A 16,558-nucleotide genomic window follows, 5' to 3' on the forward strand; every position below is an offset into this window, starting at 1 on the left:
TGGCACCATTATCGTCCTTTTAAAGCAAGCCTCAGAACTCATTAAGCAATTTGACCAGGGTGACTTAGAAGTTGGGAAAATTGAGACACAAATCCAGGACTCTGGTTTTAAATGTATGCTTTTATCTTAATATGCTGCCCTCTAAATTAATATAACTACATGTCATAATTTACATTATCAAGGGCCTAAATTTCTGTAGTAGATTTCCATATTTCTTTGACTATTCTGGATCAATAAGTACATGTCTTCAAATTAGGTTTATCTATCATTCTTTATTTAGAAATTTAACTAATGAAAATTTAGTATGCAATTCTAAAATGTTGAACTACCTAATGTAGTTGGTGTGTATCCTTGGACAGAATGCAAATAGGGTAGGAAAAGGCTGTCATAAAACTCATCCATCTTCTTAGTAAATGCTGTCAATTCCCTCTACCTTGTTAGCAGGGCTGTTGTCAGATTCACTCCTTTCCTCTCCATCTTTGTTTAAAATAAGATGACATTCTAATTTATGGTGAGATTAAATGAACAGCAGGAAATGGGAAAAGGAAGAAAATGAGATACATAATAGTCTCTAATATAGTAATATTATACACACACCAAAAAATTACCCCTTTGGAAATAGTGGTGGTAGGACTGTTTACCCATATGTGGATCTCCTTTTCTTTCTGGGCATATGGGAACTATAGGCAGGGCCACATGAGTAGTTTTGGTCCATGACACATATAGGGCCTGAGGTTAAAAAATACAGGAAAGAGTTTCTAGTCATCCCTTTCTCTGTTCTGGTGGTCCTGGAAGAGGATGCTGGACCAGAGGGTGGTTCCACATAATTAATGCAGCCTGTGTGGCTGAATTATGACTGCCTGAGAGATTCCTGCCTGGAGAGTCTCCTGGACTCAGGATGAACTCTGAGGGAGCAGGATATAACTCGATGGCTCTGAGATACTGGGGTTGCTTGCTACCTCAGCATACACGGACTAATTTATCTTAACAGAAATATACTTATTTTCCTCTTATTTTATATCTTCCAACAACTTCTTCTGGCAAGTTTCAATGAAATGACTTTCAACTCTAAGATGACCCCTATACAACGCAGGGGCTGAGCTGTAGGCATTTCTGAACGGTGCGGAACTTGGGCTGTGGAGGCTTCCTGCCTGCCTTGCTCCTCTGGCTTGACTACTTTCTGCCTATACCATCTTGCGCAGCAGGTCTCCAGTGCGATAGTTTCCTCATTTGCAAAATGTAAATAGTAATAATAGTGTCTAAGACACTGGGTTCTTATAAGGAAAAAATGATGTTGTGAGAAAAAAATAATACATACAAACATGTAGAAGAGTGTTTGGAATAAAATCAGCACTTGAGAAGGGTTAGATATGTCTTATCAACATCAACCCTAACCCACTTGAGGGCACACACTGCTTTATTTAGTTGGGTCAAAATCCCCTTTGATGATTAGGAGAGTTGACAACTACATTATCAAATCATGGAAAATGATATCTATAGTCTAGTAACAAAAGAATAGAAATTATTTTATTAGAGACATCTCTCATGCACTGCTTTTTAGTGGTTCCATGGAGTGGATCTATTGCTTTTCTTAGAGCTGTAGGGGTCAAGGTTAAGTAGATGAAATTCAAAAATGAAATACCAGTAATGGAAGTGACATATTCAGGGTCAAATAGCATTAAAACGATGAAATCAGAACTTCTTAGGGAAAGCAACCAACATAATCAACAGTCTTTGAACTCACTGGAAAAAAACCTGAAAGGTGAAGCCGCTTACAATACGGGAGAAAAATGAGGCTTTCATTATTCAGCAACTCATTCATTTTATGTGGTAGCTAAATTGCCTGAGATCACTTTCATATTCTGCAAAGATCAAACATATTAAGAATGTCAAAACAACATTAACTAACCCCTTTCAAGCGTCAAAATAAATGCTAAGAATAAAGGAAAATTTTTTGCAAAGTTCAGTGCTATGAAGAACACAATTAAATGGTGATGTTATGGGGGAAAATTGTGGGAAGTCAGGATGTCACTAAAATACTATCCAAATCACTTTAAAAGGTTGATTTTAATAAAATACTGAAACTGAGATCCTAAATTTCTTCACTTGTAAATAAGGATAATAACTATTTAATACATTAATATGAAACTCTAATGTATGTAAAGTTTTATAAAGCAATTACTATTAGCTAACCTAGCTACACTAATAAAAGAGAAACATGCAAATTGACTGTACCTCCGCTACGTCCACAAGCCATGTCCACAAGCTAATCAGGAGCGAGTATGCAAATTAACCCAACTAAGCTAGCTGTGGCCACGGAGCGAGCAGGAGGCTTGAGTTTCCCCGGCGATGGAGGAAGCCAAGCTTCCTGGCCAGCCCTGGCCTCCACTCAAGGCTACAAAGTTTCAATTATAGAAGATAAATAAATCCCAGATATCAGGGCCTCTGCTTGGGTTGCCAGGGGGCGAGGCCAGCCTGCAAACCACCAGCGACCCCTCGCCCAGGCCGCCCTATGCCCCAAGGGAACCCCCAACCTGATCCGGGACAACCTTCAGGGCAAACCAGCTGGCCCAAACCCGTGCACCAGGCTTCCATTCTATCTAATAAAAAAGCAATATGCAAATTGACCATCACCCCAACACACAAGATGGCTGCCCCCATGTGGACACAAGATGGCCACCACAAGATGGCCAGCAGGGGAGGGCAGTTGGGAGGGACCAGGCCTGCAAGGGAAGGCAGTTGTGGGTGATCAGGACAGCAGGGGATGGCAGTTGGGAGGGACCAGGCCTGCAGGGGAGGGCGGTTAGGGGCAATTAGGCTGGCAGGGGAGCAGTTAAGCATCAATCAGGTTGGCAGGGGAGTGGTTAGGTGGTGATCAGGCTGGCAGGCAGAAGCGGTTAGGGGCAATCAGGAAGGCAGGCAGGGAAGCAGTTGGGAGCCAGTAGTCCTGGATTGTGAGTGGGATCGGGCCTAAATGGGCAGTCAGACATCCCACAAGGGGTACCAGATTGGAGAGGGTGCAGGCTGGGCTGAGGGACACACCCCCATGCATGAATTTTGTGCACTGGGCCTCTAGTTTTTTATAACTCTAGAAGTTATAAATTATAAGCAATATGTCCTCTTTATTTTACCTTGGCCTGCAACCAAATCTATACCCTTTGTTGATTTACTTACATTTTAAAATGAGTTTATTTGCAAATCTTCTGTATGTTCCACTTTAGTTTTCACCCAAAAGATCAGAATGATAAATCCAAGAATCTTACCTAATAATAGAGAAACATGTAAATTGAATGTACCTCTGCTACGCCCACAGCCAATCAGAGTGAGTATGCAAATTAACCCAACAAAAATGGCGGTTAATTTGCATACATACCTGGGTCCCAGGAACCTCCTCGGCACCCAAGTCACTCCCAGCCAGCTCTCGGTGGGGTGGGGGGGCCCTCTTCCCAAGCCTAAAGCCTCGGGCGGGGGCTGAGCCTGGGATCAGAGGGAAGGGGAAAAAATCAATGGAAATATATCCTCAGGTGAGGCTAAAAAGAAAAATAAAGAAAGAAATGTCATATCCTATGAAAGACACATCTTGAAAATGCCTAAAGAAAGTTGTCATTTTTTCATGGTGAAGGGACTGGAGTTCGTGTTGATGAAAATACCTTGGTGGCTGTGGTGGCTGGCAGTGGCTGCAGCAACGGGGTAATGGGGCTGGCGCCTTCCCCTGATCATCCCGGTTACCTCCTGCAAAGGGAGGCCAGACTGTGGCTCAGGTCTGCTCCCAATGGGGAGCCGGCCTAAGCCATCAGTAGGACATCCCCTGAGGGCTCCCAGCATGTGAGAGGGGGCAGGCTGGGCTGAGGGACCCTTCCCCAGTGCACGAATTTCATGCACCAGGCCCCTAGTATCCAATAAAATGACAGCCTACATAATTGCGGTTCCACAAAGATATGGTTAACTACAGTTTTATGTTCAACACTGCTGTGTGCCCTCACGGTAGCATCACATCTGTCATTACTTCACAATCAGAAAACTTGAGAGTGATTCTAACACTCCAAAATGTTTAGTCTAAAAATTGAAATACAGTGTCAAATCGAACCAAAAAACATCGTGTGATTTTCTGATAGTGTCTATTAATCATCAGAGTCTGTATACTTTACCCAATTATGTCATATGAATTTTTATTGCTCATAAATCATTCCCTCACTTAGAAATCACTGAAGTACATTACAATGCAATCTTTTGCTACAAATTTGAGTGCATATTATAGTAAGATGTACAACTAACCAAGTCGAGAGAAAGAAACTGAATCAGGACAATTACAAGATTTGACATTGCATTTTTTGCATGTATCCCTGGAAAACAATTCAGTTAAGGCAGTGATTTATGACTTGACTACACCATTCCCGGTGCAATTCCAAGTGGAACCACTCAGGCTCTTCTTCATAGAGGATCCACAAAGAACTATAATTAGAACCTGTAGCTAAGAGGTCTCGCATAGTTTCAGAGACTGTGTAGCTGCTGCTCTTGGTTTTGCCATAAGCAACTTAACTACTGATTTGTCAGAAAAAAGCTATATAATGCAGTGCCTTATTTCTTTATTAATTAAGTTATTATATGCAGGCATAATTCAAAGACAAGAATTTTATGTTAATGAAACCATTTCAGTTAATAGACTCATTTTTTCTAGAATATTATTAAACTAATGAGAGGAGGTATGAATATAATTATATCACATTGAAAGAATGGGAAATTTCTCTTTTTTTGTATGCCCTGTATTTTTGAGCAGATATTTTATATTTAGCTTAAGCATGAACTAAAAATATCAGTTTTGTTTCTTTTTATAACTGCTATAACTACCAGGACATGAAAGAGAACTTTGGTCAATTTTTACTTTCTTTTTACCTTTCATCAGCTGGGACACAACAATCTCCAGTGAGATAATCTTTGTTTAAATTAGCAAAACAAAAACCTTTCCTATTCCAATTTAATTAATGAATGATACATTTTTAAAGTATATATTATGCTTTTCATTAAGAATTGATATTGTCATAAGCAGTATTACCATTTTATATTTTGCAGGAACATCCCTTTCAAAGGACTATGAAGGTTAGTCCATAGTCCTTTGTATGGATTAAGTGATTTAAAGTGTTCAAATGCATAATGTAAAAAATAACTTCCCACTAATGATTGGAGGAAAGCATTTCTACTTTGGAATCTTCTGGAATAGGAAATATACAGTATATACCATGTGTTATGATAATTTAATGGATGATGCACAGAGCTTGCACTTCAGAATTTAAATTCTGAAAGCAATGTTGGCTGATAGCGAAAACTGCAGTCCCTTACACTTTAATCACAAGATTTCAGACAAATATTATGATGCTCTGTGTTAATTGCTTTCTATGTTTTACAAACATATAAATGTGGTATATATTCATATGAAATAATTAAGTTTTCAGTGAATGTTACCAAATCATCAGCAAAAAAAACAAACAAACAAAAAATACCTTATTGGCCTAATATATTCCATATATTAATAGAAAAAGGGGGAGCATATAGAGCAAATAAAGTCAAAAGAAAGTCCTAACACTGCTGTAATCTAACACTTAATCTTGATTATATGACTGACTATAATAAGAGAAGAAGGTCAATAACTATGACTTTTTTTTTAGCTTGGGATTTAACTCAGCTTTCCAGGCCAATAGTTGCTTATAAATGTGTTAAATAAAAACAGATCTTGTAGTTTGGGCATATGTCACTAATCATATTTTAAACAATGGTCTTTCATGGGGTAGCTTTGTCTTCACTTTGAGGCAGAGAGATGGATTTAAACCTCAGAGGTTGTGTTTAGGCTTTTGGCTCAATATCCATACTCAACCAGCTTGAATTATTAAACTTATTCAACTTGATTTATTGCAAATAAGTTATCTACTCTGTGGATGATTTGTGATTGCTAAGAAGCTCTATTTTGAGATTCAGATTGGTTCCCAGATTTCGACAGGGGAATCAATGTATGAAATTATAAGTTAACTAGGGGCCCGGTGCACAAAATTCGTGCATGGAGGGGGGGATGTCCCTCAGCCCAGCCTGCACCCTCTCCAATCTGGGACCCCTCAAGGGATGTCCGACTGCCCGTTTAGGCCCGAATGTCCAACTGCCCATTGAGGCCCAATCCCGGTAGGATCGGGCCTCAATGGGCAGTTGGACATCCCTCTCACAATCCAGGACTGCTGGCTCCCAACTGTTTGCCTGCCTGCCTTCCTGATTGCCCCTAACCACTCCTGCCTGCCAGCCTGATCACCCACTAACCACTTCTGCCTGCCGGCCTGATCACCCACTAACTGCTCCCCTGCCAGCCCGATTGCCCCTAACTGCCCTCCCCTGCAGGCCTGGTCACCCCCAACTGCCCTCCCCTGCTGCCTGGTCCCCCCCAACTGCCCGCCCCTGCAGGCCTGGTTCCGCCACCCCTCCCCCCAACTGCCCTCCCTTACCAACCTGGTCACCCCTAACTGCCCTCCCCTGCCAGCCTCATTGCCCCTAACTGCTCTCTTCTGCTGGACTGGTTCCCCCAAACTGCCCTCCCCTGCAGGCCTGGGTCCCCCAACTGCCCTTCCCTGTAGGCCCGGTCGCCCCCAACTACCCTCCCTTGCAGGCCTGGGTCCCCCCCAACTGCCCTTCCCTGCAAGCCTGGTCTCCCCCACTTCCTTCCCCTGCAGGCTTGATTGCCCCTAACTGCCCTCTCTTGCAGGCCTGGTCCCTCCCAACTGCCCTCCCCTCCTGGCCTGACCACCCACAATTGCCCTCCCTTGCAGGCCTGGTCCCTCCCAACTGCCCTCCCCTGCTGGCCATCTTGTGGCGGCCATCTTGTGTCCACATGGGAACAGCCATCTTTGACCACATGGGGGCAGCCATCTTGTGTGGGAATGATGGTCAATTTGCATATTACTCTTTTATTAGATAGGATTATTGGGTCTCAGTAATAGGCTGTGGAAGAAAGATGTCTTCTAAGACTATTTATCATACCAAAAGGTCTAACACTGGATGAACATTTGAAAATATTATTTAAATATAGAAAGATAATAAAACCTTGGGTTTATTTCTATCAAGCTAAATTTGTGCATTAAAAACTTAAGAATATATTATTTTGCTATTCAATAAATCAATTATTTGTTTACCTGACTCATATTTATTAAACATACTGATCATAAAATTAATAAATTTTTATTATGGCCTTTCTTGATTATTGGTCTTAAGTTTTGTAACTTTCTGGAAGTCAGCTATGCTCACCACTATACCACCAACGCAACTTTAACTTTCTGAAAAATTAGATTTATTCTACTTACATTACCTTCATGTCCACAAACACAGAATGAAAATCATTGTGAGTATCCTCTTTGTTTTCATTCATTTGTTTCTTTAAACAATAAAGCCTATTATCTTTCAGTCATTCTGCCTAAAATATTATATCATCTTTTAATAGAAAGCTATTAAAAAATAGTATTCTAAATTACCATGATATAATTTGAAAAAGGCAACAAGGAAATATAACTGAATATGATTTCTCTGTAGCAACAAAAATTAAAGTTTAAAGTCAAAAGTGAACTAGTCAAAAAAATGACAGTACTCTTCATTAAGTTGTGCAATAAATAAATTTTCACTAAAGATGACTCTCTCTACTCTTGCCACTTAATGGACAAATATTGTTCAGGTATGCACCTGTCATCATGATTTTAGGGGAAATAAACTAATTTCTAGTTCCAGGGTCAAATATCAATTAAGTTCAAATCATGATAATAGGGAAGTAAATTTGGTTCATGGGTGACAAGTGACCTAAACTGGTAAATTAGACTAAATTAAAACAAAAACACACCTTTATTGGCTGTTAGAAGCAAAGGAATTTTTCTCTTCCTTCTACTGAATAACAAAGACCCCTGGTATATTTCAACTCTCAGGGGAATCACCTTAAGGCGAATGCTAAAAACATCCTGTTCTAGAAGCATCTTTATTTTTTCCTATGATTCATCTATCAATGGAATTCCCTCAGGGAGGCAGAGAACTTGCTGATACAAGGAGGCAAATCGTCCCACCACTTCCATGTACTGGATTAAATTGTGTCCTGGAAAAACGTGGGTGTGAGAAGGGTAGAAGGGATTGGCAGTGGAGGAGGCATTCAATACATGGTCCTTGAGGTACCAAAATATATACTATAAAAATGTATAAAGTTATATTTATGACTTGATTATGATATTTAATTTAGAAAAATCTCACATAATTCACTGTGATCTTCTCCATCCAAACTCTGTCCGTATTACTACCCACTTTGGTGAGTATTAACATGGGATTAACTGCACCACTGCTTCATTATTATTCTGAGGAACATTTGGTTTTGCTATTATCTACTGTCTATTGGCATGATATTTCCACACACCAAATCTTTCATTATCCATATATTTGAACATATAGTCAATTCTAATTGTTTAGTATAGAAAATAAACTTTTTGGCATTGTCCTCAGAATTTAATAATGCAAAACTAGTAACAAACATCTTTAGAAAAAAAATGATGAAATGGTCCTTCAATATTAAAATTTCTTATTAAAAAGCATTAGGTCAAAATTAATAGTATGATATGTTATTAATATAGATAAGTTACACATGAATAAAATCAATCTAATCCTATCTCTTATAGTAAATCAAATGATTTGAAACTACAAGCCACTGTTACAGGTCAATTGAAAACACAATATATTCAGCTTTTTCATTATTCTGTGGTTTCTGATAATGCAACTTTTTAAACTGTGTATACCCATGATATAACAATGTACTGCATACTTACCAGGTGATTTTTATGCCACTTTGCTCAATGCAGGATTAATATGTTTGGGCTTTTTATTGCTTGAGTAGAAAGTGCTCATTACTTATTATGTTTATAATATAAAAATTAAAATAAAATAAAAAGTGTTTTTAAATGGCATACATCACACTGTTGTAGTGGTTGATTTCCTCAAGATCGTCTTCTGTGGTTTTGGTGCAGTGGGAGGAGGCACAGTTGCAGGTCTGAGAGGGGGGTAGCTGTTACTGTGGCTTATTCCCGATCCCCCATTTTCAAGTGGAAATGGAGGGAGATGCGGTGGAGGAGGGCGGGGAGGGCCTTGGTGAGGAAGCTTTCCTGGCGGCTGGACAGGTTCACTGTGCAAATGGACCTCCCGGTTTTTTATGTTATACCGCGTCTCACAGTCAGGACAATAGCCATGATACTGCACTTTTTCATTAAACCGAACCCTTTCCCGAGGCCCTGCCTGGGGACACCTGTCTTTTTCAGGTCTATGCATCAGAGGCTGCACGGACGCCTTGTCCGAGTTGCTACTGGGTGTGCAGCAGATGTCTCCATTGGGAATTTTGTTTGGTGCTCCTGGTAAGCCACCATTCCGCAGAAGGGTGCCATTGGTCTTGACAGGATTGACAGCGGGCGCCACCCTTTGGGGGTCTTCACTCTTCACGGGTGTCAACCGTGGTGGAGGCGGTGGAGGGTTTGGCTTTCTCAGGACCGTGAGGATAGCAGATGGGTGTGCTGGGGGTTTAATGAGAGGTGCATTGGCCTGCACTTTGATCTTCTCTATGCTGGAGGCTGTCGTGCTGCTTGAGCTACTATTCAGGGTGTCCGTTTTGGAGCTGTCAGTCATCTCATCCTCCAGCTGTAGGTCAGAGGTCAGGGTATCAATCTGGTCAACCACCTGGTTGGAAAGGACAAGGGAACTGTGTTGAAAAATGACCCCAAAGCAAAATATCCCAGAAACAATGTCTTCCCGGCTAGCTGTGATCCACTATGGGAGCCTTGACTAATGTTGAATTGTGTATTCCATTACCGCATAATGTTCTCATTCAATGAATTTACAGAATAGCTGCCATAAGAGTGGCAACTGATAACATCATGATACACTTAGAATATAATACACTTAGAATATAATACACTATTTATGCATGCATTTTATTGCTAACTGCTATACCCACCAAAGATAAAATCCTGATGCAGAAACAATCCTGATTTTTAAAAACAATAGGATGAGATTTGCTTAGCATATAGGAATCTACGGGAGAACATTAATCTCATGCTAAAAATGAGAAAAAGCCAGACCATTTTCAAAATCGTAACTTGACTGGACCATCAGAAAACTAGGATCACAAAATAACCAAATAAACAGAACTGCAAGGAGTTTCAAGCTCTCTTAGGATAGATAGGACACAAAGATTGTTTCACTTTCGGCAAATCACAGGAAAAGAGGCAGCCTCCACCAAAGTGAGTAAAAAACCAGCTATAATGTTAATGACTAAAGGCAGAGTGTGTGCTGTCATGCCAGACAAGGCGACTTGCCCTTTTTCATGTGCCTCTCACCTGGGAAACTGAGGGCAGGGGAAAACACTGGAAAGAGTCCCTCCTAGGCAAATAGGCTCAAAACCCCACCCATATCCCAGACCCCTTTCTTTACAAAACTAAAGTTTTAAGAAGTAGAGAAATGACAAAACCCCTCTAACCTCTAAGACACAGACAATGAAATCCTTCCTCTAGGACAGGGTAGGGGAAGGGGACAGAAAATTCTCTTGGACACAGAATTCACAGATGCCTGCTATCAATTGGGGAGAGACCCAAGTCACAACCACCAAAAAAAAAAGAAAAAAAAAAGTTAAAAGCAAAATCTTGTGGGGAAGGCCTGTTGTGGGAGGGAGGGAGGGAGGGAGGCAGGTACAGAGTGGAGGGGGTCAATGGGTGGAAAAGTGTGACATCTGTAATACTTTCAACAATAAAGATACTTTTTAAAAAAATCTTAAAAAAAAAACAAAAAACAAAACAAACAAACAAAAAAAACATGCCACAGACACAGGCAGAGGCAGGGAATCAAATAAGTTTGTCAGAACCATCAGACCAAGATATAGGCCCTACCCCAAGTAAAGGAGAATAATTCTGAAGACAGGAAAACTGGGTGGAAGCATGTTAGATAGTTTTAAGGAAAGATTTCCTAAGGGCATTGGGGAGTCATGGAGTTAAAGCTGTCCATCAAAGGAATCTAGCATCTCCCAGGACAGGCTTGCCTTAGGGTCTCTGTTCTGTTCAGTCACTGCTTGGAGGCAGTTTGTGTGCGGATGACCTTGACTCAAATGCTGGACTTCAGAGAAAGGCAACTGGGCCCTCAGTCATTCCCACTCCTCCCAGTGATGGGGCAACCTTTTGAGCTTGGTGTGTCAAACTTCGCCAAAAAACTGAGCATAACTCGGGTAGTGTGTCACTTTGAGGAAAAAAAACATTATTTCGCAAATGTTTCATCCTCGGCATGCGGCCGCCTCAGTGGCCGCGTGTCATCAGAAATGGCTACGCGTGTCAGTGCTGACACGCGTGCCACAGGTTCGCCATCATAGTCAGAGATCTTGGAGGCCTTTCTCATGACTGTACTATTACGCATACTAGTATATGAAAATGGACAAGTTGTGAATTACATGACAAATAATTTACTTTTGTACAATTCATATATTTGGATTTGTAGGTTTGTTTGTTTATTCCTTTTCTCTTAATCAGGCCTAAGTTTGTTCAACTGTGAAGTTGGCTCTTTGACACATGGTGGCAGGATTGGGCTCAAAATGAAAACATCACAACCAACTAGAAATTAGGGAGAATATAGATATTTTACTTCTTCCTCATGTCTGGTTCATGCTAATACCCCCCGAGCTCAGCCTTCTATTTTAACTCTTCAATATATCTTAAATCCATTCACTTGTATTTTCATTTCTTTGATCCTAGTCTGAGGCACCATTACTTACCATCCAGGCCACCCAGAGTCACCTTGCTTCCTCTTTCATTTCTCTAGTCTCAGTGATCTTTTAAAAATAGATGTGTGTGCTCTTGCCACCCCCCCCCCCCCCTGCTCAGAACCTTTCAATGCCTGTTCACTTCTCCTGTGATAAAGATCAATTCTTAACATGGTCTCCAAGGTCCTGTATAGTCTTATTCAGTGCTGTGCTGGCGTTTAACAATGCTTCTTAGGGGTTCAAGGGGATCCTGATTTGAACAGTTTGCCAGTTTTCAGAATGTAACATCCAGGAGGGTCAATTTCACTGACTGTGAGGTTGGAAAGAAATGTTCAGTAACATCATTATGAAGTGTTTCCACCATGCCAACAGAATAGATATAAATAAGCTCAGGAGTACAAATACTAGTAAAATGTAGTGAAATAATTATAAATGATCAAGAATAATTATAAACAGTGCGGTGAAGGCCTGAGGAGGGGGTGGGAGCATGGTGGAAGGGGTCATGCGGGACGGACAACTGTAATTCTTTCAACAATAAAGATAAATTTAAAAAAGAGTAATCAGAAAACCTGTATTTTCAATGTAATTTATTTAACAAGTTTATATACTTACCTTTGTTTTCAATAATGATCATTTAATAGATGGCTCACAAAATTTCTAAAAATATAACAATTGGGCCTAGTTAGCCCATATAAGCCAGCAACATCCCTGTCTTTAACTCCTAAATAACTCCATATCCTTAACTCTGATGTTTTCTTTTTCCTTTCTGTTCTCTAACCTCTCTGGTCTTCTTTTAGACTCTCATAGTTGCCAGGCTGCTTCCTGCCACAGGACATTTGCAGATGCTAATTTTTCTTCTGAAATGTTGACCTCTCTTCTTTGTCTTATTAACTCCTATTCATTTAAAAAAGCTTAGTTTAATAGTCACTCATGAAGTAAATCTTCCCCATCCTACTGAAATTTCCCTTATGGGTTGAGTTAATTTATTAAATATTCACAGGGAATCATATTTCTTTGATTTTAAGCATTCAGATATGTTTTTTTATTGTAGGTTTATAGTAGTATGAGTATTGGAATAATGTTTCCTCTCTAGACTATAATCTCAGTGAGATCAGGGACCTTGTTTGTTTTTATTATTGCATCCTAAAGGCCTAATGTAATGAATGGCACTCAACTGGGGTTCAACAAATACTTAAGTCAATGCCTTGAAGGTTATTGTCTTTTTTTATTTTTTAAACCTCACTGAGAACATGCTTGGTAGAAGAAGGGAGGGAGGGAAGGAAGGAGAGAAAGAGAGAGAAAGGGAAACATGTGCTCCAACCGGGGATTGAATCCCCAACCTGGGTATGTGGCCCAACCAGGAATTGAACCGGCAACCTTTAGGTGCACAGGATAACACTCAGCCAACTGAGCTACTCTGGCTGGGTGAGGGTTATTTACTTAATTCAAGTATGAGCAAAACAAATTCTCACGTTTTTTATTTTTAAAGGTGTTATTACTTTTAAAAAGTGCTCAGTTATTCCAGAATTTAAAAAGGGGCGGGGGGGGGGGGTTTAGCCATAAAGTATTCAACAGAGTTAGTGATACACCCTCCAGCTCTAGCCTAGAGAGCATAGACATTAAAGTGGGAGGCCACTTAAAGAATGTGGCTCCGTCTTGGCTCATGGGTGCTGTGTACTATTTAATTTAGAGAGGTTATCTACACTAATCCTTTTATTGTATTAAATGTCTGCAGCAGAGAAGAGACAGCTGGTCTGCTATGGGGGAACTGAAGCTGATGTTTGGAGATGAGTAAGTACTGCTTTGGGTCCCTGATGGTTTGATAGTTCCTGGATAATTTGAGTCTCAGCATTGTTATTTCCTGAGTGCCTGCAGAATGCCAACAGAATAAAAAACAAACGAAGTGCCACCCCTATAAAGCAAGAAATCTAGTCAGAGAGCCTGATATGCATTCATTAGATACTCAAATAACTCTAAAAGTGCAACTGGCCCAAGCGCTCCAAAGGAAAAATAGCAGATATTACAAGAGGAGCATAGAAAGGCCCCATCAAAAAAGCTGGTGAAGCACTCCTCAGGGATGAGTGGCAGTTAGCTGGCAGAAGAGAAGTTATTTTAGCAGTCCGCTCAGGGCAGAGCCTGTTAAAGGTCCTTCAAAGAAGACTCTTGGCTGAAGAGCCCAGGGAGAATGAGGTTAGAGAGTCAGGCAGTAGTGAGGCTGTGAGAGTCCTTGTTATTTTGTGACTAAAGTACCACATATTTTTAAAAATAGTTTCAGACGCGAGAGAAGCAGTATCCAAAGAGACTATGAAGTGGTATTTTTCAAAATTGAAGCATCATTTAATTAAAGAACATGAAATTATAAACAAACCCACACCCAGACATACGATAGTGAAAATATAAAACACTGAGAGTAATGATAAAAGTTTTACAACAATAAAAAAGGAACACTAAATATTTACACAGTAACAAAAATTAGGCTGACAGGTTTTCACACAAGCAATAGAAGCCTGAAGAAAATTTAGAAATGTGTTTCATACTGAAAAAAAGTAATTGCAATCATAATAGAGTTTAACTCTTCTATAAATGTGCAAGTGAAATAGACATTGGCAGACAATAAAGACAAAGAGAGTATACTTCTTATTGCTCAGTGTTGAAGGTACTGGTAAGTGACAATTCAGAAAAGTGTAAAAAGCCAGAAGAAGGAACTGAAATACAAGAATCATAGGGGGTGAACAAAGAAATTTTTAAATAAGTAAATCAAAATATACACAGATTAGAAGACAATAATATACTAATGACTAATTTGAAAGAGGGTTAAAAAATGTGAAACTAAAATAGCAGGAAAATACATGTCATATTGGAGAATAGTCAGAATTGAAGCATTTTTATTGTGTGCACAAGAAATCAGTTTGTACCTGGTAGTGATTAACTTTAGGCTTTATGCATGTGAAAAATTTTAGGACAATTACAGAAATAGTAGACAAACGTATAAATTCCAAAATAATATACGGATTAAAGAGTAAGTAAAAAACTTGGCAAATCTAAAAAAGACAGATAATAGAGAAAAAAAGGATAACAAATAGAAAAAGATTGCACAGGATAGTAGAAAAAATAACTTCAAATATATTAGTAATCATAACAAGAATAGATTAAAACAATTTAATCAAAAAGAGAGATAGAAAGCCTGAATTTAGTGATAAAAATCAGATATAGCAAACAAGTAACCAAATGAAATCTGTTGCAGCTATATTAATACTTAACAACAACAACAAAAAACCTCAACCTAAATCTTTCTTAATCAAAACAGTTTATATCAATACTGATTTAGGAGAAACAACGAATGAAACAAAATCAAGAGCTCATGTATACACACACACACACACATATGCACACATACACATGGAAAAAAGCATTATAAAGAAGGAATTTCCCTAAGATGAATATCAAATTTCCTATAACCATGAAAATACACTCAATCATAGCAATCAAGGTGATATGAACTGAAGAAAAATGAGATAACATTCCATACTCAATAAAAATATGTCTGCTAATTCCAATTGTTGGAGATGATGTGGATAAATGGAAACTTTGAACATTACCAAGGCAAATGTAAATTCAGTCAGTTGAGAAATTTTTTGACAGTGTCCGATAATTTGGATAAGCTACACACCCTATGGTATAGATCTTCTGGAATAGATCCTAGACTACTCTAAAGAAACTCTACCAGATGAGCAAGCATTGAGCCATTATCAATAAGACAAGCAATAACAAGTGTTGGAGAGGTTGTGGAAAAAAGGGAACCCTCATTCACTATTGGTGGGAATGTAGACTGGTACAACCACTATGGAAAGCAGTCTGGTGATTCCTCAAAAAACTGAGAATATAATTACCATACAACCCAGAAATCCCTCTCCTGGGTATAGGCCAAAAACCTTGAAATCATGTATTTGCAAAGACATGTGCACCCCTATGTTCACTGAAGCATTATTCACAGTGGCCAAGACATGGAAACAACAAAAGTGTCCTGCAATAGAGGACTGGATAAAGATGTGGTACATATATACAATGGAATACTTCTTAGTCATAAGAAAGGATGAAATAGAGCCATTTGCAACAACATGGATGGACCTTGAGAACATTATACTAAGTGAAATAAGTCACTCAGAAAAAGCTAAGAACCATATTATTTCACTCATGTGTAGGATATAAAACTGGAACTCGTGAACAGATGTACAAGCATTGAGAAAGCACAAGGATATTCCTTGCAGGTGTTTGTTTGTTTTGCCATAGCAAAGAATTAGAAGCAACCTAAAAAATCTATTAGTAAGTGGTTGAGAAAGTAAATATAAAGTAGTTCTAGTGAAGTAACTTGAGCCATAGGTATCAGCAGGGATAACTATCAAAAACCTGATACTGAATAAAAAAGTTAAAAAACATATTCAGTATGTACATTGTTCATTATAGAGGCACAGCTGGTTTAGTTTATACAATGTGAAAATAAATAATACACATCAATTTTAGGCAAGAAGGAAGAGGAATGGATGCTGGGAAGGATCAGCTATACAGCTGAAATATTTTATTTCTTTTATAACTTGATATAAAGTGTTGATGTTTGTTAAGTCTGGATTCTATTTGTTACATTTATTTATTTATTTTCTGTCATGTGTGAAATATTTTATAATTTTAACATGAAATAAATGTTTAATGTGTGTTAAAGTTAGAAAGAAAAATAAAAGAAGTGATTCTTACAGCTGCCATGTGGAGAACATA

General features: G+C 39.1%; 1 protein-coding gene across 2 annotated transcripts in view; it reads right to left on the reverse strand.

Annotated features, from left to right (window-relative positions):
• Positions 1 to 16,558, reverse strand: part of PRR16 (proline rich 16) — a 126,285-nt gene that overhangs the window by 61,731 nt on the left and 47,996 nt on the right. Inside the window, exon 1 of one of the 2 annotated variants that reach the window (XR_003618647.2) lies at positions 8,826 to 9,717. Coding sequence is in view for 1 of the 2 variants with exons in the window: in XM_054714968.1 (XP_054570943.1) it covers positions 8,968 to 9,672 (705 nt within the window). In the remaining variant the exon portion in view is untranslated. Of the gene's footprint in view, positions 1 to 8,825; positions 9,724 to 16,558 lie in introns of those variants that run through there. The other variant, XM_054714968.1, reaches the window with a different exon arrangement.

This window comes from Eptesicus fuscus, chromosome 4 (genome assembly GCF_027574615.1).
Source record: "Eptesicus fuscus isolate TK198812 chromosome 4, DD_ASM_mEF_20220401, whole genome shotgun sequence".
Lineage (NCBI taxonomy): Eukaryota > Metazoa > Chordata > Mammalia > Chiroptera > Vespertilionidae > Eptesicus > Eptesicus fuscus.